This window comes from Macaca thibetana, chromosome 11, assembly GCF_024542745.1.
Source record: "Macaca thibetana thibetana isolate TM-01 chromosome 11, ASM2454274v1, whole genome shotgun sequence".
NCBI classification, from domain to species: Eukaryota; Metazoa; Chordata; class Mammalia; order Primates; family Cercopithecidae; genus Macaca; species Macaca thibetana.
Window position 1 is genome coordinate 65,813,437 of NC_065588.1, and position 26,978 is coordinate 65,840,414.

Sequence of the window (26,978 nt, forward strand, 5' to 3'; positions counted from 1 at the left end):
CCCAAAGTGTTGGGATTATAGGTGAGAGCTACCACACTCGGCCTTAGAATAGTTTGAAAGAGTATTTCCCAAATGGGAGGCTGGGGTATAAATTTTAGTTTATTTTTTATTTTTTTTTTTTTTTTTTTCTGCTCCTTATTTGATATTTAAAGTATCCTCTTAGTCTAGGGTTAGTACAATCCTGAGGCTCAATATAATACCACTTAACCAACTAATAGCAGAAATATTATATGATAGAACAAAAGTACCCTCATTATATTCCTATTAGAGAGAGTCAGCTGAAAGAGCTCGGTTTTATGTTCTGGAACTTATTTGGACTGAGAGAGGCAGGTAATTATAGATAGGAGGACATTCATGGAAAGTGTCATGCAGCCATCAATTTCCAGGGATGAAATTTGAGAACTGTCTCTGTGGTGGGAAAAATAATTTATTTTGAGAACTTGCAGAGCCAGGATTGCTGCTGTCCATGCTGACACCAACCAGCTGCGTGATCTTTGGGGACTCATTTAATCTATTGTGACTTAGTATCATTCTTGGTAAGCTGGTGATAATTATCCTTTACCTGCCTTTTAGGTTGTTTGAAAGTTCAAAAGGGGTGACATTTGTAGAAAAGCTTTGAAAGTAGAAGATGTAAAAAGGACTCTGTCAATGACTGGCAAACTTTCAGAAGTGGTTTCTAAGTCATCATTGACTTCTCATACAGGGTTGGAGGAGATGATAATGTGTTTCTGAAGGTCACTCTCTTTTCTTCTTCAAGATTGTCCTTTTAAAATTGTTACTACACCAGGAGATATCACTTAACAATTAACACCTTCAAAAGGGATGACTTAGCCATTTAATGATAAGCCATTTAATGATAGGGCACTGGGCGCGTGAAGAGGAAATATAAGAACTGGAAGAAGCTGGGTTATTTGAGGGAAGGAAGAGAGGGCTGCTCAAATGGTGAAAACTGTGGAGACAGACTGCCCTGACCTTGCCTCTCAATATTGTTTTTTTTGTGCCATTTGCCAAACATCATCAAACTCTGCAATATACACTTATTGTGCAATAGAAAGCATCAATACAAAAACATAGAAAACATGAGAATGAGAACGATTGTGTCATATATTGGGCTATTTTTGAAAGGGAGAAGAGTAGAAGAAGGAGAGAGAGAAAAGGTTCTGTTAAGCCAGTCAGGCTGGTTAGTTATAGGTGAGTCCAGAAGAAGGAAGCGCATGTATTATTTCCACAGATTAGATAGATGTCTGGATTAAAATAATTTTAATCTCAAGTATTAATAAAAAACCCAAATTTCAAAATCTATATGGAATACCTCCACAAACACCAGCCCCACGGTTTCCCCTGCAAATGACAAACATCTGAGGGCATAAGCAGCCATGATTTATTAGGAACTTTAAAAGATGCTTGGGCTGGTCAGGGGTGCAGAAGAACATGCTTCACCCTCTGCTGCCATAACAAAGAGGCAAGAGCCAGGCTGACGAAGATGTCAGCAGACTGCCATACTTCTTGGGGTGTGTCTAATATAGAAAGACAAAAATAGCCCTGATAGCTTGAAGGATTTAATGCATTTCTCCAAAGAAAGCTTTTTGCAAAGCAACCCCCTTCTCATGAGAGTGATTAGGTAAATATAGAGCCTCAAAAAGATTGAAAGATAAAACTGGATGATGCTTGTCTCTCTTTCTCTGCTCTACTTTTGAAGCGGTATTTTGACAATTTAAATTCAAATAAAAAGAGGCCTTTTTAACAGAACTGAAATGAGGAATTTAGGAAAACGATATTTAGTATGATGAATTCTACTTCTCACTGCAGATTTATTGTTTTCAAATTGCTAGTGTACTCACAGTCAGGCGACTGCCTTGGAGGGAGCCGATAATTTGCCTGAGAATCTATCAGGACAGAGACATGCGTGGAGAAGCATTTTTTCATGGGCAAAGCAAAATGTACTCTTCAAACCCATCTGAGGCACATGCGGCTATTTTTAACCATCTGCACTGCAGAATCATCATCAAAGCTGTAGCCAAGGATTTATACAATGGACAAGGCAACCCTCCCTCTGAACCGGGAGGTATGGGGCTAAGGGTTATGAGGAAAATCCAGTGGACCAAATATTGTATTCACCCAGCCTCTCTCTACTCTCTTTCAGGTGGACAGTTCTAAGCTCTAGAGCATCCTAGAAGGTAGCCCAGAAAGCTGCATTTAGAGCTGATGACCCCACTGCTACCCCAGTGTTGGCCTATCTGATCATTGAACCAAAGGCTTTAGCAAATCTGGTTGAAGAAGTGGTCTCCTGTGCCTTTCACAAGGCTTATCTAGCTACATCCTACCACCCTGGTTATGTTCGGCTCTTGCTGGCTGACACAAAAAGAAATTATGGCCAAAAGTAGGGGTTCTCTTAAAGTTCCCTCTTCAATAGTGTTCTATTCTGTAGGAATTTTGTTAAAAAAGGAAATCAAGCCATGTACACATCTGATACCATTTAAAGATGAAAACTGATTGCCCATAGTGACCCCACATCAGGGTGTGAAAGAATCCCTGAGTAGTTCTAAAATTATAAACTTAATGCACATTCATCTCCTTGGAAGTTTCCATTTCTCCTTCCTTTCTGGTACATTAAGTGAAAAGTCAATGTTCCCAGAATACACTTTTGTTGAAGTTAGTAATTCAGAATTTGAGATATTTTTGGTAGTTTGTAATATAAGCATGCAATAGTATGTATCAGACTATGTATTTTCTTGTAAAGCTAAAATATTTGAATATAGTTGACTAAAGAGGATTACTAAGTAATATCAACATAGAAGTATATTTAACCACACCTTAATAAAGTCTTTGCTCACTAAAATATGTATTTTGATATATTTGAATTAATATCACTAAAAATACTTCTGACCTACTGTATAATTCTAAATATTTTGTGTACATTAAGTACATTTGCATGTCTGTATAATTACCAAATATCATGTTATTGTTACATATTCCTAGAACTTTTAGAATAAAGATAGATAAGTAGAAATGACTATTTCTGACACAGTTCCATAGCACCAAATACATCTTAAATAAATCCCTCAACTCCTAGCCAGAAGGAGTTCTTTAAAATTTTGAATATTTTTCCTCTTTACTAAGTGGATCCTTAATTGACTTCATAGACCCCTTTTTTAAAGATTATTATATATGTGAGAACATTTTGACATAATTATTTGAATTATGGCAGAAAAGCCCAATAAAACAAAGCTCTTTAAATGGGATTACAGTCAGCAGTTTAAAGTTTACAAGCTTGGAGCATGCTTTTAGATTAGCAAGACAGAGCAAGCGCTCTGGACACACTTGAGTGATCCATTTCATAAGCAGTTACAGCCTCTCTTCTCCAAAATTTCGAATCCTTTAGCTGTTATGAATGGATAGTTTGTTAGGGTTTTTCCAATGCCCTTAAGGGATTATCTTCTTTACTGTTGGCTGTTTTGATTTTCAAGTTAGGACTAAAGGGCATTATGAGACTTCAGTCTTTAATTTCTGTGTTTCATTCCTCAGAGTCTTAATTTGTGTTAATGGGTAATCCCAAGTAATTAAAAGATAGTAAGAATTTTGAAGTGACTCATGATGATATAATGTGAAGACAGGCATTCTACCTCTACCTCAAGCCAGTAGTGACAGGGTAGTTCTGGACCTTGATTTTTGTTCATTTGTTTTTAAAAATCTTGAGTTTAAGCATTTAAAGTTCCTTTTGGTAAAGTTATTTTTATCACGCATGTGTTTATTATTGTCCCAGGAAAACTCATTATTACGTTAGGGTTTGGGTATATTTTCTCACTGTGCCTCTTACAGACAATGTTCTTTTGGCTACTCGTGGGTGTTTTCTCAATCTTGGTTAATAGCATCTCCATAGTTAAGCTAATGAAAAGATGCCTTAATTAAAACAGCAGATCAAGGCTGGCACGGTGGCTCCCACCAGTAATCCCAACACTTTGGGAGGCCTAGGTGGTAGGATCTCTTGAGACCAGGAGTTCAAGACCAGAATGGGCATAGCCAGACCTTTGCCTCTTGAGACCATCCTGGCTAATACTGTGAAACCCTGTCTCTACTAAAATACAAAAAATTAGCCAGGTGAGGTGGCGGTCGCCTGTAGTCCCAGCTACTCGGGAGGCTGAGGCAGGAGAATGGCGTGAACCCGGGAGGCAGAGCTTGCAGTGAGCCTAGATTGTGCCATTGCACTCCAGCCTGGGCAACAGAGCGAGACTCCGTCTCAAAAAAAAAAAAAAAAAAAAGCCAGGCATGGTGGTGTGCACCTGTAGTCCCAGCTACAGGAGGCTGAGGCAGGAAGACAGCTTGAGCCTAGGAGTGCGAGGCTGCAGTGAGCTGTGATTGCACCACTGTACACTCCATCCTGGATGACAGAGGGAGTCTCTGTCTCAAAAATACAAAAGGCAAAAAGCAAACAAAAACAAAAACAAAGCTACAGCAGATTAGAAAGGATTCCGTAGTATTACAAAAGAAAAAACAAAACAGATTCAGCTGAAGTGATCCCCCATGAGATAATGGTAAAAGAATTCACACAAGAAATATTTTTTCCTTGCTTATTAACTCATAAAATGACTAACTGTAGCTTACTGGCCATGCAATAATTATCATTATTTAGCAAATGCTCAAGACTGGCATATTTATGAAAGCATTTCTATTTTGGGGACTGCATTCAGATTTTTAACTGGCCTTTTTTCATTCGGAGTGTTGATTTTAAAGGTGATTTTTAATGTGCCCCATGCAAAGATCAGGAGATGGAACTTCAGCACTAGTTTGGTGTTAAAGCTTATAAAATGCAGTTTTAAAACAGTAGCTCTTTGGTCCAAGATTGGACAGAGAAAGATGAGCTCTGTTAAAGCTTCCTTTAGATTAAGACACGATGACTAGATGAGGCAAGAACATTGGTTCCCGCTTCCCTGGCTGCACAGGCACCAACTCCCCTTCTCCCCTTACTGTATCCAACTTCAACTGCTTCCCTCTAGCTCAGCCACTGGGACCTCCCCTACCCCCCGGGGTCGGCCCTATGTCTTCTTTAGGACCTTTCTCAGTCATCCCCCCTTGCTCCTGTGTCTTTCCTCTCTTCCAGTGGGCTCCTTTTCCTCAGCCTGTCTTTTTTCCTTCCTTTTTCAAAACAAGGAGAGTTGTTAATTTGTTTCTTTATCACATCTTGCTTCATCTTACCAAGGGTTTGATGTGGCCTTATGGAAATACATACGATGCAATAATAGTATGTAGTATATATGACATATAAAATATTATATTTATATATTACATTATATAAATATATATAATATATAAGATCAGGCCAATATAGTAGAGGTAGAATAAGAAACAATCATAAAAGACACAGAATCTAGAAATACCTTCCAAAATAATCCCATTCCACAGACTTAGTAAAGGTAGACTACAAATTTGATTGTCAGCTTCCCAGCAGCCAAAATGAAAAGGAAACCATCATTAATTATAAAATTATAAAGTTTATAAGATAAATAGTGTAAGATTTGCCCAGAAGAGGCAAAGCTTCCTTTTTTCCGCCCAATGTCTGAAATACGTTTCTTCCTGTGGGTCCTCTGCTAAAAGGGATTCTAAGTTACACAGTGGACAGCACTACAGTAAACACCAGAGGGAGTCTTAATGGCTCTGTCCAGACAAGGCCAGGTACAGCAGCTGAGTGAAATTCAGTATAGGTGGTGAAGGTAATTCTAAGAAGGCCAAGGTAGGCAGATCACCTGAGGTCAGGAGTTCAAGGCCAGCCTGGCCAACATGGTGAAACCCCGTCTCTACTAAAAATACAAAAATTAGCTGGGTGTGGTGGTGCATGCCTGTAATCCCAGCTACTTGGGAGGCTAAGGCAGGGGAATTGCTTGAACCCAGGAGGTGGAGGTTACAGTGAGCTGAGATCACGCCACTGCACTCCAGCCTGGGTGACAGAGACTCTGTCTCCAAAAAAACCAAAACACAAAACACAAACAAAAAAACCCCTGCAAAACGAAACAAAACAAAAAACAAAGCAAGTAAAAAATACGCCACTAGCCTTACCCAAGACAAAACAAAAAAGCCATTCCTAGAAGTCTGAATTGAGGGAGGAAACAGACCAGCATCCCTGTCTCTTAGTGAATACGGTCTGATTTATTTACCCCGTCAATTCAGACTTCTCAAAAAAATAGTCCATGGATACTTAATGAATTGAGGAATTACATGCGTTTTGGGTTTGTTTTATTTTCGTTTTTTAGGTATGAAAATGGCATTATGATCTATTTGCTTTACCATGATTAAATGGCAGGGAAGATAAAGGTGGGTGGGGAATGAAACAAGACTGGCCGTAACTTGATAATTGAAGGGGTGATGGATACATGGAGCTTTATCATAGCTTGTTCTCTACCTTTGGAACTGCTTAAACTTCTTTTTTTTTTTTTCTGAGACACGGTCTCGCTCTGTCACCCAAACTGTAGTGCAGTGACATGATCTTGGCTCACTGCAACCTTCCGCTCTTGGGTTCAAGCGATTCTCCTGCCTCAGCCTCCCAAATAGCTGGGACTACAGGTGTGTGCCACCACGCTGGCTAATTTTTGTATTTTTGGTGGAGAAGGGGTTTCACCATGTTGGCCAGGCTGGTGTCGAACTTCTGGCCTCAAGTGATCTGCCTGCCGTGGCCTCCCAAAGTGCTGGGACTACAGGCGTGGGCCATCGTGTCTGGCCCGGTTTGAACTTTTCTACAATAAAATTATTTTTTGAAAACAGCTTACACTGGCAATTTGATCTTCTTACCTATACATCACTTCTAACCTACTACAGTTTAATTTCTACCCCACACTCTCACCTAAGTCTCTGATGACCCTAACATACAAAACCTATGGCATGCTCTTCAGGCTTTATTTGGAAACTTTGTACCTTTGGCCTCCTGGCAGGGCATTTTCTGGGTTACTCTGCATCTATATTGACCATTTCTACTCCGACTACCCTTTTCCTCTGGCCACCCTTTCAGTGACAGTGTTCTACCCTTCGGATTCTGCTCTGCCTCCTTGACACTGTTCTGAGCTTTCCCACCCACTCTTTGGTTCTACGTACTGATACCAGTAAAATGCATGCTTTGCCCCTGGACTCCCTGCCTGCTGGCCATCTCCATGTGAATTACCCATAGAGATCTCAAATTCAACACAAGCAAAAGGGACAGCTCATAATCTTTTCCTTAGAGCAGCTTTCGCCCTTACACTCTCTCTCATCTTTGGTTTATTACCATTCTTCACTCCTTCTCCTTTCGTGAATCTGTCCCTTCCGTCACCTCTACTGTCTACATCCCTTGTGATACACCTGTTTCAGGCCCTTATCCACTCCTGTTTAAATGACAACAGCCTGCTCACTCTGGCTCTGGTCTTATCCTCAGCTATCCGTCTTTCAGCCAGTTGCCAGGCTAATCTCTCTAAAGCAAAAATGGGACCCTGTCATTTAATAGCTTTGAATAACGGCTGAAACCCTTACCTGGCCTATAAAACCCTCCATCTTCTGCCCTTGCCTCCTCTCCAGATTCATTTATTGGCTCTTCCGGTTTGCCTATCAAATTGTTACTCTGAGTACACTATTTATCATTCCTTTCTGTCTTTGTCCATATTGGCCTGAAATGTGCCCTCTGCTGAATCCCCTCAATCCTATCTGTTCACTGGCTCCTAATTCATTCTTTTTTTTTTTTTTTTTGAAATGGAGTTTTACTCTTCGCTCTTGTTGCCCAGGCTGGAGTGTAATGGTGCAATCTCGGCTCACTGCAACCTCCTCTGCCTCCTGGGTTCAAGCGATTCTCCTGCCTCAGCCTCCTGAGTAGCTAGGATTACAGGTTGTGCCACCATGCTCAGCTAATTTTGTATTTGTAGTAGAGACTGGGTTTCACCATGTTGATCAGGCTGGTCTTGAACTCCTGACCTCAGGTGATCTACCTGTCTCGGCCTCCCAAAGTGCTGAGATTACAGTTGTGAGCCACCATGACCGCCTCCTAACTCACTCTTAAAGATGCATATTAGAGTCCCTGACTCCAAGCGGCTTTCTCTGCTTCACTAGGCTGAGTGAAGTGTGTCTTCATTGTGTGTGTTCCCATAAGGCTTAGCATTTCTCCACTGTAGCATTTACCACATTGTAGTGTCACTTTTCTTGGCCTTACATCTGTGAACTTAGGAGGTGTTTTTTTTTTCTTTTCTTTTTTTGACTACCTCTAGCATCTGGCATAGAACCTACCTCATAGTAGGCCCTGAAAAAAATGTACCTGAATAAATAAATGAGCACATTCTGTATGTGAGGGTCCAAGGGAAAATACATTTTAAATTTGTACTTAAGATAGAAAGAAGGAAAATTGATTTATTTGAGTTATATCTATTTAGTAAATATGCAGAAAATAGGGCCATGTTTTGAACATGTTCCTTAATTTAGAGAATGAAGACATTGTCTCCGAGGAGTTTCCTTCTGAAGTGGAAATGAACAGTGTGCTGAACGTGAACAGCGCTGTTGAGTGTGCTGGCTGGGAGGCGGGTGATCCTGCAGGTGGCCCTTGGAGAGGAGTACTTTTGCTCTGTTCTTGAAGGGCATTGCTTTGATTTTAGAATATCCGGGTTATTATGGGAATTGTGGCTACAAACCAAAAACATTGATATGAAAAGGTAAGGACAATTTGATTTCTGAATTCAATATGCTGGGAACATACACCTCAAAGAGAATAAGAAAATTTTAAAAAATCTCATCCAGGAAAGGATTTGATATGGTCATCAAGCAGCAGGCACTTTTATAAAATGGAATGCTTGTGTCTACAGCATCTTGATATGTGGTCTTCACTCTCATGCAAAGAGCTCATTGGCTCAGTCAGCACCAACAAAACCACCGGTGCTAGAGCAATTCTTAACTTTTACCTTCCCCTTGCCCTGAGCCTCAGTCAGGTGGCTCATTTGACATTGACCTTGTATTTGGTGAAGGAACCATTCATTGCTTAGGGAATTATCTTCGATGATTTTAGAGAACATCTACTGTTTTTGCCAGCTCAGCAAAACCATTCACTCTTCTCCTGATAATAGCATCTTGCTTTTTCTTGAGATATCACATACTCCATATGGTTGGATGGGGCTGACTGTAACCCTTGGTTCAAAGATGGACCTATAAACCAGCCATGAATAGTCAAAATATTGTCCCTCTGTTGATAGTAATTAGCCCAGGAATGGATATGTGAACCAAGCCCAGTCAGTCATAGCAAATCCAGCACTTCAGTTTCAAGAGTTGGAAAAGAGATGTGCCCTTTCCACAGGTTAGCTGAGACGGTAAGCTGTAAGCCTGGAGCTTGCCATTTTGCCATTTTGCCCTCAGGATGAGAGAGACTGCCTGAAATCTGAGCCAGTGGAGAGAAAAGCAGACCTGAGAGTCATGGGGCAATGGTGAGTCCTGGTGACATTCTCTGAGCCTCTGGATCTAGTGACACCCAAAGCTAGGCTCGTCTCTGGGTGTGACACTATAAACCTCCTTTTGCTTAAGAAAGCTTGAATTTGGTTTTCGTCATAGGCAACAGAAACATTTTTTCTAATACGACAATCATAGGAAAAATAGACATTAATAAATCCAAAGGGCGCCATTTCTATCAACTCAGGGCTTCTGATCGCCTGTTTTCCTGCAGTAAATTTTCCTGGATTGTGGTCCACTTTAATGGTCCTCATTTCTACAGAAAATCAAGATCAAGTGAGCTTTTGCCTAATAGTTTCTTTGATCAATTGGTTCTAGCAGATCCAGTTAAACCTCTCACAAAACCCTCTCCCCATAGATTCTGGCCTTTGTCTGTTCTTCTCTCCATCCTGCTGGCAAATAGGCCATTTTAGTTGGAGGACTTCTGTCTGACAACTGATAATTTTTTGCTGCAGTTTTAAATATTGTACCTCCTGGTTTTCTCTCAGTTGTTTTATTTTCTGTCCTAAATTTCCAGGGTGAGTTTAATATGAAAAATAGCTTAAAGTGATTTAATCTTTCTCTGCTTCAGTTTGACATCCACAAATAAGACTTGACTAGGTGATAATAATCATCATGCTCTATAGTTTTACCTAAAGCATTTTAATGTTTACAATCTCATGGAATCTTCCCAATAATCTTCTGGGGAAGAAATTTTCTCTGAGATCTTGTCAATCCCTAATTCTGTTTCTGTATTTAGAAACAGGAGAAACATTGTGTTTTAATATTTTCTAAAGAACATGAACATGTATATGGTAATCTGCAGAATTATGATGATTAGGATGAGTAAGTAGATCAGGATAAAAATTTTGAGACCTTCAAATAATCATCTTAACCACGGGGTAAGAACAACTCAATGGACATTAGAAATAGAGCCTGCGGAGCATTTGCAGTCTAAATAGAGTCATCACAATGATGCCCTGATTCTATAAGCATTGCTGGTCTCTTTTCTTTTCAAGTTAAATCTTCAAGTACTTTGCATTAATCAATGGTGGGAGTGAGGAGAAGGATAAAGCATATTTAATTATCTAAAATCAAACTCATGGAAAAACAGCTCTTATTAATTCTGAAAATTGAGAAGATTGCTGGATATCCATGAAGCTCTGCCCCGGCAGAAGGTATCATGAAGGCTGAGACATGCATACAACAAGAGATTCCTATCCATGGAAACTGGGAATACACTGAGGGCTGGGATGAGCTCTCTGGCCTGGAAGGAGCCCTGGGTGGGTGGGTCTGGTCTTAGAAGGCTAGCTAGAAGCAGAAGCAAATCTAGCCTGGAGTAGGCAACCTTCTCTAAGATGTGCTTTGTGGGCAACAAGGCAAATCTCCTGGCTCCTAAATCTTTCTCATTACTTTCCAGAACTACTGAAATTCCACTTTCAGTCTTCCTTTTCTTTGGGTCTTGAAAGGTTTTCAGCCTCAGGGGCCCCTTTGGAAGAGAAGTGCCACAAACCATCACTGATGGGGATTAGGAGACATTCAGCAAAGGGAACAGGGTTGAAGTGAGATCTCCTGCAAGTGGAAGGAGGAGGGCAGGCCACTTCGGGGAGGAGGGAAAGAAGGGTCACAGGCAGCAACCACGGGACACGAACCCACTGCATAAATCCGCTTAGAGCATGCCTCAGGGAACTATGAGCCACAGTCTTGCCAAGAGTTATAAGAAAAATTCCACAGAAGTTTCCCCTTTTGCTACAGTTTTTTGTTTGTTTTGTTTTTGAGTGGAGAGTTTCTTACTTTCTGAATTAGTCTGTGCTTTTCTCTTTAACTTACGTGGAAACTGTGGCATCTGCCTTCAGCAAATAAAATTCTCCCACATTCACACACTTCTGCAATATCAAATACATGCTCAGACTTAATGAAATATAGAACTGTGCCTGATTTACTTCAGGCCTCAACTTTAAAGCTCATTATACATAGGGGTGATTGCTGTGTTAAAACCACTGAACAGAGACTGACGTACATACTAAGCCCAGGTAGAAAAAAATGCCAAAAAAAGGTAAAAAGATTAGAACAGTGATCTATCTGCTCACTTCCTAAATATTGGAGATATTTATTTTAATTTTCATTAATTAATTATTTTTCTTGAGACAGGGTTTCACTTTGTCACCCAGGCTAGAATGCAATGGCACAATCACAGCTCACTAAAGCCTTGAACCCCTGGGCTCGAGCAATCCTCCGACTGCAGCCTCTCCAAGTAGCTAGGACTACAGGTGCCATCACAGTTGGCTACTTTAAATTATTTTATTTCTTTTCTTTTCTTTTCTTTTCTTTTCTTTTCTTTTCTTCTTCTTCTTTTTTTTTTTTTTTTTTTTGTAGAGATAAGGTCTCACTATATTGCTCAGGCTGGAAAATATTGGAGATTTAAAAAAAATGTACTTACCCCATCTGGACTGTTGACCCCAGAAATGAGGGTATGCAGTAGTCAGCAGCTGCCAGTGTGTATGGTGGACGAGCAGCAGAATCATCCCAATAAATGTCCTTCTTCATCTTGGGTAAGCTCATGTGCATTTCGTCCACAGCTAAAAGAGAGACCTAAAATCATTGTTATATTGTTAGAATAACTCAGATGTAAATTAAATAAAAAAGAGAAGTTTTTGTGGGCAGATGAGAGTTAGAGTGGGCTAGGACACAGTCTAAGTGAGTGAATATACCAATGTCTATAGTTCGTATTTGCCATGACCACAGCTGCCACAGAGAGTTGTATCTGTCGTTTACTGCTCAAGAGTACTTTGCAATGAGGATAAGTGGGGCTTCAAGCCTCCCACACTCCGGGATCAAACCACACACCCCAGAGAGGAGCTGCCTCTTAGCTGGAGGGAGGGGAGCCATCTTTTTATTCTGTGCTCACAATTATGCTGTTGTTTTACCTGACAGCACCCACTTAACCCCAAATATTACAGGAAGGTGAAGATTCCAGTTTTCATTCTGTTAACCCCGTAAACACATTTTTACTTGGCATCACTTCTTATATGCCCTGGTTTCTTGTTCATTTCTTTGTTTGGAAAAACATATCAAGAAGTCTATACTGCTTGGTGCTATGGTGCTCTCTCCTCTTGGCTTTGACAAAGGGATACATGAATACATTATTAATCCTCTGGGATTCCGATTTTGACAAAGTGAGTGACCTCAGCATTATGTGTCCTCCCTAAGAGACTGACATTGGGATCTGCTGTGAGATGTTTGGACTTACTTAACTGCCAACTAAGGGCTTGAAACAAATGAACAAGATGAAGGCCTTCACTCATCTGTAGTTCACAGGGAAGAGAATGGTCTAGGGAGAGTCTTGCCTAAAAGGAAAATTCCTTCATGCTGGTTCTTCATGAAAAGCTCTCTGGAATAGTGCTTCAGGGTAAGGGCCCTGGGGCCCATTTAGTGCATTTCATGCAGATTTGAGACACAGGCTGGCATGGCCCAGGCTCCCAGTGTCCAACCGGTGGCTCTCTGACTGCTGGTATTGATGTGATACGACTTTGGGAACTCCCACCAGATTGTGTCTGGATGCCATTTTAAGTCACTATTAACCTCTCTGGTTGGCAATAGAAAACAAACCAAAGAACAATTTAAAATACTGCTCTATGCTGAGATGAAAGAGGCTAGAAAAAGCTAATAGAGAGGCTTACAAAGAAAATTGGCTTGAAATTCTACTTAAAAGGAACTACATTTCACTGGAGCTGAAATCCCGGATGTATAAGCTTCCAAAAGGACCTGAGACAGCATAGTGCACAGCCAAGCCTCTTTCATTTGTGGCTAAAGCTCTGAAGCCAAGAGGCGTGCATTTAAAATCTGCTTAGATTTGAAATATCACAAGTGACTTATTATTAATATTTGAAAGAGAAAGAAAATTCCTCTAACCTGCAAATTTCTGTCAATGCACCAGTTAGTTTCGAAATCATCATCATCTTCTCCAAAAGGGTTGATAAGCTGCTCTGCTACCTGTAGTTGAACATAAAATAAATCCATCATGATACCCGTGAAAACTAAGAATAGAATCTGGAGATGATTCCTATTTTCCTCTCTGCTTCCTTTTGTGACTTTCATAATATGAAGAGTAGAGGGGAGTAGATTGTTCTACCCAGATATTTATTAGCAAGCAAGACATGATTCTCAAACCATGAATGATGCGCCTTTGTAGGTATGCTCTCCAAATGGATCTGTCCATCCAACTGGTGACAATGCAGGCCCTATCAGGGGAAGCCATTTCTGATTTAGGAGCCAAATCAAATGAATGAACAGTGAAGGAGAACCAACTATTTGCAAGGCACCCTGAAGGGTACACAGGCTGTGCTTTCAGGGAATTTACAGGGCCCAGATAATAAGGCAAAATGTACACAGGGAGAAGGTTAAACAGCAAAGAAAGACTTAAATCACAATGAAAGAAAATAATATAAGAGGCTTTCACAATTTATTTTTATTTTTATTTTTTTAGACAGTGTCTCGCCCTGTTGCCCAGGCTGGAGTGCAGTGGCATAATCGCGGCTCACTGCAAACTCTGCCTCCCAGGTTCAAGCAATTCTCCTGCCTCAGTCCTCTGAGTAGCTGGGACTACAGGTGAGCACCATCACATCCAGCTAATTTTTTTTGGATTTTTTCAGTAGAGATGGGGTTTCACCATGTTGGCCAGGCTGGTCTTGAACCCCTGAGCTCAGGTGTTCTGCCCTCCTCGACCTCCCAAAGTGTTGAGATTACAGGCATGAGCCACTTGTGCCTGGCCCAGCTTTCACAGTTATTGAATGTAACTGCTAAGTAAATGAGTCAGAGAGCTAGTAAGTCCTAAAGCTGGAAATTGAGGCTTACTTAGTTTTACACTAAAGGATTTACCCTTATCCAGTAAGTTAGTTTTCCTGCCGGGAAAATGTTAGGTAACTATTGTCGCATATCTTTGAATATTTGATCAATATTAAATATTCTTATCATGTTCCTGAATTGAATAGCCTTCTTGATGAGAGGTTTATGTGTCAAATACAACTTATCTATCATTTTCCTTGTTGAAAATTTTCACTTGGTTTTTATTATCTGGACATATGTGCATGCCTGTGTGTGTGTGTGAGAGAGAGAGAGAGGGAGAGAGGGAGAGAGTTGGGGGAGAGGGAGATTTTACATTGAGTCTAGATGGAAAAACATTTTAAATGTGTAAAATAAAGGTACCAGATGATTAGTTTTTAGAGTCTCAATATTCTAGATTCTGAAACTATTCAGTAGAAAATCTACCTACTTTTAGGATTTAAGTCAACGTATTAATACTTAGAGCAGTTTTTTTCAACCTTGGCTGCACATTAAACTCACCTGAGGAGCTCTTAAAAAAACCCAACTGATGCCTGGGTCCCTTCCGCAGAGATTCCAATTTAACCAGGCTGAGCCCAGGCATCAGTGTTGGGTAAAGCTCCCAGGGGATTTTAATATGTGGCTCTTATTTTAAGTGCCTTTCCTTAGGCAGGTCTGTGTCCTGAATCAGTAAGCCTCACAGTGATATCTATGTTGTTCTTGTCACCAGTTTCGTAGGGCTATCTGCCCTTTCTTGCCTGGAGATTTACTTAGATTAATTAAGGGTTGAGTCCTGAAACCTTTTTTTATTCTATCCAGATTTTCATTTTTATGCAATCAGTCCTGCATATATTATCATAGTCTACATTAAACTGACAAAATGGCATGTATGTTTCTGAATTGACAATCTCAAAATATATCTTTTATTCCACTTAGGGCTGCATTTCCAGCAAGTAACTGAATGATATACTATTCATAAGGTTAAGATGGCTTTTCTGTACTTTGAAAAGATTTATAAATATCCTAATCATTGAGATAGAACAGCTGTTTAGAAATGGAGGCACAACCCATTGGTGTTTAGGTTTGCCTATCTTTCTTTCTGAGATGGAGTTTCGCTCTTGTTGCCCAGGCTGGAGTGTAATGGTGTGATTTCGGCTCGCAACCTCTGCCTCCCATGGTCAAGCGATTTTCCTGCCTCAGCCTCCCAAAGTGCTGGGATTATAGGCGTATGCCACCATACCCAGCAGGTTTGCCTATCCTTTAATGGAGCTAAGATTGTGCCTTTTAATATTTTTTCTTTTAAGATTTATTTTATTTTATTTTAGACAGGGTTTTGCTCTGTTACCCAGGCTGGAGTGCAGTGGTGTGAACATGGCTCACTGCACCCTCGGCCTCCTAGGCTCAAGCGACCCTTTCACCTCAGCCTTCTCGGTAGCTGGGACTGCAGGCATGCGCCACCATGCCTGCTAATTTTTTGTTTTTTGTTTTTTTTTTTTGGAGAGATGGGGTTTCGCCATGTTGCCCAGGCTGGTCTTGAACTCCTGAGCAATCCTCCTACCTCCGTCTCTCAAAGTGCTGGGGTTACAGGCATGAGCCACCGTGCTGGACTTTAAAACAGTTTATAAAGGAAAAGGATGTAAATATTTTAGAAAGCATGTCAGAAGGAAGGAACCATTATTTGCTCTTTACAGGTGGTCAAGCACCTTACATGGACACAAAACAAAGAATAAAAAGCTCGGCGCAACTCGGGAAAGGAAGAAAATTACTTTTTGAGAATGATTGAGTATTTGGGCCACTGCGGTGATTTTGTCTTTATAAAGCTAAACTCTATTTTTTCCTCTAATGGAAAATGAAAGTCATTAGTCTCTTCTGCGTTCTTGCTCCTATGCAGGTAGAAATAATTAAGAATCATGGTAATCTGATTAAAAATGCTTTTGCCATTTGTAAGGGACATGCCTTTACTCTTTGGAGTATAATTGGAAATGTCAACATATTATTTTTTTTGGTTAAGATTCAAACCAATGAAATGAAAGACTTCTGCAGGGAAAATTTCACTGCAACCTGAAGGCCTCAACAGGTCACAACAACGTATGGCTCTTTGGAAGACCAAACATTTGAAAATTCTACTTTATGAATATCATCTTCATACCATCATTGCCTTTCAATGAGTTTAATGAAGCCATTGTCATTGATTTTTTTCTATCACATACTTCCCATTTGGAAGTTTACAGAGGTGATGGAAGAATCGGGTCTCTGATATTTACACACATACATTTGAGGAGGTGGTGATGAAGGGAGGGGAAACAAGGAAAATTCTACACAGATAGTTAGGCAAGCCATTCTCACCTCCTGAACCTGTTTAATTCCCTGGCAAACCAGATGTTGTCATTATTTCTGGTGTTTCTGGTTCTGATTCTGAGGAATTCTGAGTCTCGGTTCTGGTTTTGAAAATGGGGTACATTTAGACTGGGCACGGTGGCTCACACCTGTAATCCCAGCTACTTGGGAGGCTGAGGTAGGAGAATTGCTTCAACCCGGGAGGCGGAGGTTATAGTGAGCCTAGATTGCATCACTGCACTCCAGCCTGGGCAACAGAGCAAGACTCTGTCTTAGGAAAAAAAAAAAAAAAGAAAATGGGGTACATTTAATGTTGTGGGACAGCTAGCAGAATTTCAGGGAACTGCAATAACTATTTATAGAGTTGAGCAGAACCAAGATTCTACTGCAATATTAATGGCTAAGTCTGATTTATAAGGCTTCTTGTTGACTCTTTTACTCTGCCTAGTTGCTTATTGTGGTACACAATATCAATGCAGGTACACTTATTACTTTAGTTACATTATTGTAATCCTAATGGGAATACACAGAGACGTAAAAGAGAATCAATAACCATAAAAGAGTGTTATTCTAATCTCTTTGCACAAATGAACTGCTTCAGACAGTACTGAGTATATCCCTGTCACTTGAATCCCTGGCAGAAAAGTAATAATATTGCTGAGCTATTACATGTTAGATCTACCTTTGACTCACTCGTGAATGATTTGCTAAAGACTCAGTAAAGGATCAGTGTGGAGAGTCTGGAACATAACAGATTACAAAGTGGGGCCCTGAGACCATTGGCTACCTTGAGCCATCCTGCATAGAAGAAGAATTGTAGGAGGGTGAAGATTGGAATGTAAAGATCCAAGTCATGCCCTGCGTAGCCTTTGGTGGGATCCAAAAACTGGCGTCCAATCAGGCACGCAAAGAAGAAGGTATAGACAGCAAGAGTAACAACCTGGAACAGAGAGAGACCGGAGTGAGGGGACGGTGCTGGCCTCCCACAGCAAAGCTACAGTGCCAAGGTGGACAAGTAGAAATAAAGAATTCCATGCAAAGTATTTCTTACCTGGGTGTAAACCAGCGGAATCCCAACCCAGTCATAACCGAATAAGAGGCTGCACCAAGAGCGGTATCGATTCATTTCCTAAGCCAGAAACAGATCAAGCATGATTTACTAAGATGACAGGTGTGGTAATAAGCACTTACTGGGATTCAGAATGTGAGCATGTCTTTTACAGGACTGACTATAAGACTAGTAAACTGGTTCCCAAGGATACTCCAAAAGGAGAGTTCTAAAAATGACAATCAATCAATGAACATCATTGGAACAATGAGTTCATTGATGAGTACATTTGGACATTTAAAAAAATATTAAAATAAGTCATGGCCAGGTATGGTGGCTCATGCCTATAATCCCAGCACTTTGGGAGGCCGAGGCAGGAGGATTGCTTGAGCCCAGGAGTTTGAGATAAGCCTGGGCAACACAGAAACACGTTGTTTCTAGAAAAAGTAGATAAATTAGCTAGGCTTGGTGTCACGTGCCTGTTGTCCCAGTTACTCCAGAGGCTGGGGTGGGAGAATCACTTGCGTATAAGAGGTCAAGGCTGCAGTGAGCCATGATTGCGCCACTGTGCTGCATATAGCCTGGACAACAGACTGAGACTATTTCCAAAAAAAAAAGGCCTTCATAGAAATATCCCCCCCCCCACATTCTATTGAACCCATAATTTCCAACGTGTATATTGGCCCAAAGCCATGGTGAGAAGGAAATTGCTAATATTTTAAATAAGTAATTTTTATCGATTTTGGTAGGTAATCTGGAAGCAATTTTTTTTTGTTTCTCTCATTTTAAAACATGCTTACTGTAGATCTTAGAAAAGAGATATAATTACTCCCACAAATGGAGACTATAACACTCATATTGATAGAAAATCTATCTCTGAAGCAGGAAGGACAGGATTCTTTGATTTTCTCATCTATTGTACACAAGTTATTATTTAAGACTAGGCAAAAGAGTTCACATTAATTTGGGTGCTATTTTTAAACAATTCACTCCCGTTAGCCTAATCCAGGGAGGGGATTGTCATGGCACCAATATATCCAGCCCTTACATACAATTTTTTTCTGGGGGGGTTATTTTGTTTAGTGAAAATACTATCTTACTTACTAGAGTATCTGAAAGGTTGGCTTAAGTCGCGATATTCCAATTTTGGGGAAATATTTGGCTGGGGAGGTTTATTTCTCCTCCAAATTTTTTTCTAGAATCCTGGAGCCAGGGATGGCAAATATACTACAGGGGCACCATAGCTTTCCGAGCCATTGGCGACCCTTGGCTAATCAATCAAGGAATACTTTCTTACAGAGCCTATTACAAAGCATGATTCTGTTTAAAATGCAGCTTCCAAGGAACCATTTCCAAGCAACTCGAGTTTAACTGTGTACCACCTCTGTCCTACATGTTGAGGGGTCTGACACTGCTCCAATCTTTCCAGTTCCTCTGGAACCAGGACTGAACAAAGCTGACTCTTCCTGGTCTAATGTGCTATATCCAGATCCCCCTTGGTCTCTAATTAGCACCTTTTCCTTGTGATTTATGATATACTTACAGTCATCAATGATTGCAGATCAACACTGTCTCTGATTCTACCTTCATTCCGGGCTTTAGTTGCAAGGTTTCCAAACCAGATGAATGGAACCCAGTATTTCAGATGAGGAGACTTGAGGTGGTTGAATAATTTCCTTTCATCTGCTGTCATAAAACCTTTACAAAAAAATAAAAATGGGTAGGTATACAGACTGTTTGACACTAACATGTTACCACATTTCAGCATCTATATGTAAGCATATAATGAGGGGATATTAAAGAAATATGAAATAAAGTTTCCTGTCTCAAGTAGTTTATACTTATATTAGAGTTAAGGAATGTGTGTGTGTGAGCACACACACACATACATATACATGCACACCCACAAGTTATATAAAATCCCTGATAGAGGAGGCCATCAGGAGGTAAGGAGACATTACATGTGAACTAGAACATTTGGGGAAATTTCTTCTCTAGGTTTTGGTTTAGGCATCTAAAGTTGGGAACCATAATACTTAGAATTGTTATGATTAAAATAATACGATATGAGAATGTATACAAAGCACTTGGCATAGTGCCGAACATGTGATTCACATGACTTTTCTCCTGATCTCTCCTTTCCAAGTCCTGCTTAATCACGTTCTCCTCTCTGAAGCCTTCCTTGAGTCCTTCTTTCTCTTTCCTGGGGGATCTCTTTCCTTTGAAGTTCCCACATGGTACTCGCTCTTGGCTTGCATCACAGTAATATTACACATAAATGTTTCCCTTACTATGACCCTTTTGAAGGGCAAAGAGTATATTCATCTTCATTGTCCCCATAGCATTTTGCACATACTTTAAAATTGTTTATTTGTGGCTGGGTGCAGTGGCTCACGCCTGTAATCCCAGCACTTTGGGAGGCCGAGGTGGGTGGATCGCTTGAGGTCAGGAGTTCAACACCAGCCTGGCCAACATGGTGAAACCTTGTCTCTACTAAAAATACAAAAATTAGCCGGGCATGGTGATGCACACCTGTAATCTCAGCTACTGGGGAGGCTCAGGCATGAAAATCGCGTGAACCCGGGAAGCGGAGGTTGAAGTGAGCTGAGGTCCTGCCACTGCACTCCAGCCTGGGTCATAGAGTGAGACTGTCTCCCCGCCCCCCAAAAAAGGGTTTCTTTGTGTGTGTGTGTGTGCATGTGTGTATGCGTGCATGTGTGTGTGTGTGTGTATAAAATGCAATTTGCTTGGGCTTGCAGTGACCTCTCTGAGCCTCAACTTTCTCATCTGTAAAAGAGAGATAATATTGGCTTCACAAGGATGTTGTAGAATTACCTGAGATGATGAACATGTGTCAAGATGTTATTTAACATAATGCTTAGCACACACTTAGCACCCACAAAGCACTAAGGCATATTATGTGAAACTTTAGTTATCCTCTGCCTCCTCCTCCCTCCCCCAAACACCAAGGGAAGAGGAGATTGAATGACTGAATAATAGAAGAGGAATAAGGTAACAGATTTATTTAATAAACATTTATTGAATGCCTACTATATACCAGGGTTTGTTTGCAACAAGATGCACTTTAAAACTTGCAGTTTACACTTGATCTTTTTTTTTTTTTTTTTTTTTTTGAGATGGAGTCTCGCTCTGTCACCCAGGCTGGGGTGCAGTGGCGATCTTGGCTCACTGCAAGCTCTGCCTCCCGGGTTCACGCCATTCTCCTGCCTCAGCCTCTCGAGTAGCTGGGACTACAGGCGCCCGCCACCACGCCTGGCTAATTTTTTGTATTTTTAGTAGAGACGGGGTTTCATTGTGTTAGCCAGGATGGTCTTAATCTCCTGACCTGGTGATCCACCCACCTCGGCCTCCCAAAGTGCTGGGATTACAGGCGTGAGCTGCCACCTGACCGATCTTTTCTTTTTAGAAATTTAGATTGAATAATTCAAATGGCACAAAAATCCCAAAGGGCCAAAGGACTGCTAGTGGGGAAAGTCTCCTTTTCCCAGTCACAAAGTTTCCCTCCCTGGAGGAAATCACGATGATCCGTTTATTGTGTATCTTTCCAGAGAAATCTCATGGATTTTCATACAGGCCTATTTTTAAAAACACAAAAGATTTTATACTTCATATGTGTCTGCCATTTGCTTCTATTTTTCAGGTATATCTTGAAGATTTAAAAAATTAATATATAGAGAGCAGCAGCATTCCTTTTAATGGCTGCTCTGTATATATTAACACTGTTAATTGTATATAATATTTAGCTAGTTCCTTTTTGAATAGACATTTAAGACATTTAAGTTGTTTTTGATTTTTTTGTTACTAAATATAATGCTGTAATGACTCTCCTGTTATCTACCCCCTTGGATCTTTAAGTAGCTTTTAAATGTTAATTATGATTTAATATAAATATTGTTTTCTGAATTAAAACTTATTTATAAAACTGGTTTTTATTAGATATTAATTTTTGGGTTTTTTCCCTCAGAAATGCAATCATTTGCTTATGGAATTCTGATACTACATTCAGACGAAAATCAACTTTTGCCCTAATATACCACATTTTTCTATCTTTAACCATCTGTAATCAGTTAACAAATCTGGTTGTCCTATTTAAGGTAACCTGTCCTTTTGCCAGGTGCAGTGGCTCATGCCTATAATCCCAGCACTTTGGGAGGCCCAGGCAGGAGGATTACTTAGGCCAGGAGTTTGTGACCAGCCTGGGCAACATAGCAAGACTTTATCTCAAATAAATAAATAAATAAATAAATAAATAAATAATCCTCCCTCCTTATGATGCAGGCCAAATTTTATTTAAGAGATAGTGTTACAGTAAAAAAAAAAAAAAAAAAAAAAAAAAAAAAAAAAAAAAAAAAAAGTCAAAGGAGGAATGAGGTATGCCCATTTTGAGAGTCATCAATTTATAGAGCTTTGGCGTTATCTAGATCTTTGACGTGACCTAAGCCATTGTTTTTAAGAATAAGATCCAAAGGCCATAGACCTGAATCACTTGTGATATCTATTAAATATGGAGAGGGCTGGACCCTGACCCTGACTACTAAATCAGGCTCAGTAGGGCAGGAGTTCTCAACCCAGGTCTGCACCTTAGAATCTCATAGGGGTACTTTTAGAAAATATCAATGGCAGCCGGGCATGGTGGCTCACGCCTATATTCCCAGCACTTTGGGAGGCTGAGGCGGGTGGATCACCTGAGGTCAGGAGTTCGAGACCAGCCTGACCAACATGGTGAAACCCACTCTCTACTAAAAATACAAAAATAAGCCAGGCATAGTGGCAGGGACCTGTAATCCTAGCTGCTTGGGAGGCTGAGGCAGGAGAATTGCTTGAATCCTGGAGGTGGAGGTTGCAGTGAGCCAAGATTGTGCCATTGCACTGCAGCCTGGCGACAGAGTTTTTATGAGACGGAGTCTCAAACAAAAACAAAAACAAAACAAAACAAAACAAAACAAAAACCAATGGCTAGGTCTTATATTGTTAGAGATTCTGATTCAATTAATCTAGGATGAGGCCAGGCATCAGCATTCTTTTAAATCTTCCTGGGTGATTTAATAGAATTGGGTCTAGGCAGTTGCATGTTTTCCAAGCTGTGCAGAAAATTCTGACATATAGTGGTGTTTGAAAATCACTGTCCCACTAACTGAAGGTTCTGTTTATTCAGGATTTGAAATAAACAAAGTAACAACTACAAAGCCAATATTTGCCAATAGGAGACTAGTTTTAGATAACACTCGGGTTGTTTATACTAGCTTAGAAGGGTTCTCTGCATGCCTGGAGAATGGTACTCTCCCTGGAAGTATAAAATAAAAATGAGCTTGGTAATTCTCTTCTTGTTTCTCAGTGCATCTCAGAGTTGTTGCACGATCTAAAAAATCTGTTTTTGCTTTTTAAAGAATTGAAGAGCATGATTAAATCTTTTTTTTTTTTTTTTCAATTTTTTTCAATTTTTTATGGGACAGAGTCTCACTCTGTGATCCAGACTGGAGTGCAGTGGTGTGATCTTTGGCTCACTGCAGCCTCAGCCTCCTGAGCTCAAGCAGTTCTTCCACCTCTGCCTCCTGAGTAGCTGGGTCTACAGGCACACGCCACTATGCCTGGCTAAGTTTGTATTTTTGTAGAGACTGGGTTTCACCATGTTGCCCAGGCAGGTCTTGAACTTCCTGGGCTCAAGTGATCTGCCTGCCTTGGCCTCCCAAAGTGCTGGGATTACAGCCATGTGCCACTATGCCTGGCCAGTTAAATCTCATTGGATGAAGTTAATAAACTTGATCTGTCTTGGCTTTATGCTTAAAGACTTGCTGTGTAGCCTGTTCTCACATATCCCATATCAATTGTCTAACAGTGATATTCTTGAGACCTAGAGTGCAATTTTCAAAAGTGATCCCGTTTATATACTGGCTTCATTCTATCATTTGACCAAAGAATAACTTTATGTCTGGTTATTTTTTATTCAGAAGTATGGATCAAATTGTGCTAGCAAGTCCTTTCTTAGCTTCTATGCAGAAGGCAAATATGCAGAGTGAGGGTTTATTTGGTGCAAACACTAAAGCAAGAGATTGAAAGAGGACAAGTAGAGCAAGAAGAGCTGGTGATTTTGTTTTTAGCACAACTTTTTTGAGTATTTTGCTAGGTGCTGTGAAAGATGAATGACAATCACTGAGACATTAATGTATCCTCTAAGAATATATAAGCAGAATAATTTTCGTTATTCCTTGCAGGGTCACATATCATATTTATCCAAAGTGTGAAAGGAAAATATCTTGGGTCCCCAGAATCACTAAGCTAAAGGGAAAAGTCAAGTTGGGAACTGCTTACGACCTGCCTCCCATTCTATTAAAGTCATTGCTCTGCTCACTGAGATAAATGCATATCTGATTGCCTCCTTTTGAGAGGCTAATCAGAAACCCAGAAGAATGCAACCATTTGTCTTTTATCTACCTATGACCTGGAAGCCCCCTCCCCACTTTGAGTTGTCCCCTGCTTTTCCAGACTGAACCAATGTTTATCTCACATATGTTGATCGATGTCTTATGTCTTCCTACGATGTATGAAACCAAACTGTTCTGACTACTTTGGGCACATGTCATCAGGACCACCTGAGGCTGTGTCATGGGTACACATCCTCAACCTTGGCAAAATAAACTTTCTAAACTCACCGAGACCTGTCTCAGATTTTGGGGTTCACAAAAGTAACACCTTTGGAAATCAAAGTTGGTCAACTGAAAGAAAATCTCTAGATTGTTGGTCAAGTCCATTCCAAAAGTATTTGTTATGAAACAGAATGTCACCCTTATCAGGACTTCAAGCCATTTTAAGCAGAGACCAATTTTTTTTTCAGAATATGATCATTATTGCCATTGCTGAGGCTATGCTAATGATAGTTACTGATCTGCTACGTTCAGCAACACTCTCAGTGGGCTTGTCCTCCCACCACTTGGTTCCCTGCACGTGTCTGTCTCCATGCCATGCTCTCCTCAGGCCCCATCACACCCCTGGCATAGCTATTTTATCCTGCCGTTGCATCTGCCTACAGTTTCTCTTGCTATCGCTTTTCCTTCTGGCTGGCTCAGCTCTGCTCAGCAATTTCTTATTGTTTATCCCCAAAACCCTCCTTCGTCTTTCTAATCAGAGTAAAATCTATCTCTCAATATAGATACATGTTTGCATTTACTCTCTGTTGAGTTGTGGTTTGATGGAGCAGGATCTGCTACTTTAAGACAAAATTTTATTGCCCTCAAGCCAAAGGATTAATTACATCCATTGATAGACAAAATTCCAGTCATCATAAATTCTGCCTGCTGTACAGTTGGTCTATTTTTCCTTGATTGAAGTTGAGGCAGATGTCTTTTGCCTTTCAAGCAGAGTATTCATATGAGGCTCTATTAGCAGAGGAACTAAAAGCTCTGCATCTCAAAACTTGAAGGCAGAATGGGTTTGATGCCAGTTCTTTCTGAAAGAGAAAGATGTGCATTCAGCATCTGAGCCCTTCTCCAAGGGATGACACTTTTTCAGGAAGAGTGCAACGTGCCTGGCTTGTTTTTATCTCTGTTTTCCAAATGAATGGAATGAAGCCACCAACTTCAGTTACAGCTGTCCTTTCCATTCAATGGAAGAGGTTTAGAAATCCCTGTCAATTGGGAAAATCAAGGGGGGAGCAAAATGAGATTGAGAGAGGAATGAAATCACATCGCAACAACATCATGCAGGGCAGGATGCCAACCAGGTTTTTTGTTTGTTTGTTTGTTTACCATGAACCACAGTAAGATATATGTTGTTCAGGAAACAGTTATTAGCCCTGCCGTATGCGCATGATGTGCTTTCTGCTATTCTATTCTATTGTATTCTATTGTATTCTATTGTATTCTATTGTATTCTATTGTATTCTATTGTATTCTATTCTATTCTATTCTATTCTTCTCCATTCCATTCCACTAAAAATGCTGGTTACAAGCCATTAACCTGATTTAAGAATCCCATAATGAGTTACAAACCATAGCTGGAAAAGTCTGAAATAGGATACAGTGGAGTAAAATCAGTTTCTGGGAGTAGCAGTAAGGAACAGAGACAGACACTCCTCTATTACATTGATATGAGCAAATCTCTAGTTACCCATATCCTTGTCCCTAAATTAGTATCCCATCTGGTAATTCACTGCCTTCTCCATAATCACACACAAGAAATAACATACAAAGAAATCAGTGCTTTTAAATCCTCATCTGCATAGTGGCCCAGAATTTTATTTGCCCTGGGTAGAATAGATCTGAGGCAATTTGCAGATGAAATTGGAGGAATTAATTGATGTGTTCTAGTGCAGCTGTTCCTAAACTCTGCTATACATTACAATGGTCTGGGGAGTTTTGAAAAATCCTGATGCCCAGGTTGCTCTACATACCTAATGAATACTAATATCTGAGAATGGGAGTCAGGCATCTGAATTTTTAAAAGATCACCAGAGATTCCAACATGCTGCAAAGTTTAGGTTGAACAACTGCCCTCATGTTGATCATTTCGGCCTTCTCAGTCTGGGTCAAACATCTGCAGTGCTTCTAGGGAGCCTGTTTAAAATGTCAATTTCTAGGTCCTAAGCCCTAGATCTGATTCCCTAGGTTGCCTAGGAACCTGCGGTTTAAAGAAGCGCCCTTGCTAATTCGGTGAATGTGGTCTGCAACCACACTTTGAGAAACACTGAGTGGATAACCTTTACTTAACTCCTAAAACAGAAATGTGGGGGAACCTTCAAACACTGACCCACCGAGACTATCCATGCTATTAATCCAAGAAGGGCTAGTTCTGCATGCACTTTCTCTCATGTGCAGAGCAAGTACACATAGGTGATTCAAGTTTCACTCACAAGATGACATTCTGTCTGTTCCGACCTCATCATGTGAGACTACAGAGGGGTGACTTACTCAGCCTCTAAAAGTTCAGCCAACAGAGGAGAAACTGGCACAGCTGTGAATACCACCATTCCCTTGGCTCTCACTCTTGTAACACAAGGCAGTGGAGAGTCAGAGACCAAGGAGCCCCAGAGCTGTGTAATGCATCAGGGAAAAAACAAAAAACAAAAAACAGCCACCCGGGGCAGAAATGTTATACCAGATTCAATTAATTTTGTGAATGTTACATAATATGTTATACAAAAGTCATTTTAGTTTACTTAGTGAGAGAAGAGAAGATCACAGATTAAATGATCTATCTGTGCCAGAAACGCAAATGTGGTTCTAACAGTATTAATTCCATGTTAGAGAAAAGCTTGCTTGTTTGAATAATATTATTGTTTTCCTTGAGTTTGTAGATTAGTCCCAAAAAACAGCCTCAAGAAAACAGAACCTTCAACAGA

General features: G+C 40.4%; 1 protein-coding gene across 6 annotated transcripts in view; it reads right to left on the bottom strand.

Moving 5' to 3' along the window:
• Nucleotides 1-26,978, bottom strand: part of BEST3 (bestrophin 3) — a 56,131-nt gene that overhangs the window by 16,125 nt on the left and 13,028 nt on the right. For 2 of the 6 annotated variants that reach the window (XM_050746575.1, XM_050746577.1), the window contains 5 exons: nt 19,167-19,321; nt 17,627-17,704; nt 17,363-17,515; nt 13,330-13,410; nt 11,858-12,009 (listed from right to left, as the gene is read on the bottom strand). In XM_050746575.1, coding sequence (XP_050602532.1) covers nt 11,858-12,009; nt 13,330-13,410; nt 17,363-17,515; nt 17,627-17,704; nt 19,167-19,321 — 619 coding nt within the window. Of the gene's footprint in view, nt 1-11,857; nt 12,010-13,329; nt 13,411-17,362; nt 17,516-17,626; nt 17,705-19,166; nt 19,322-23,730; nt 25,089-26,978 lie in introns of those variants that run through there. The other 4 variants (XM_050746576.1, XM_050746578.1, XM_050746580.1 and 1 more) reach the window with 3 other exon arrangements.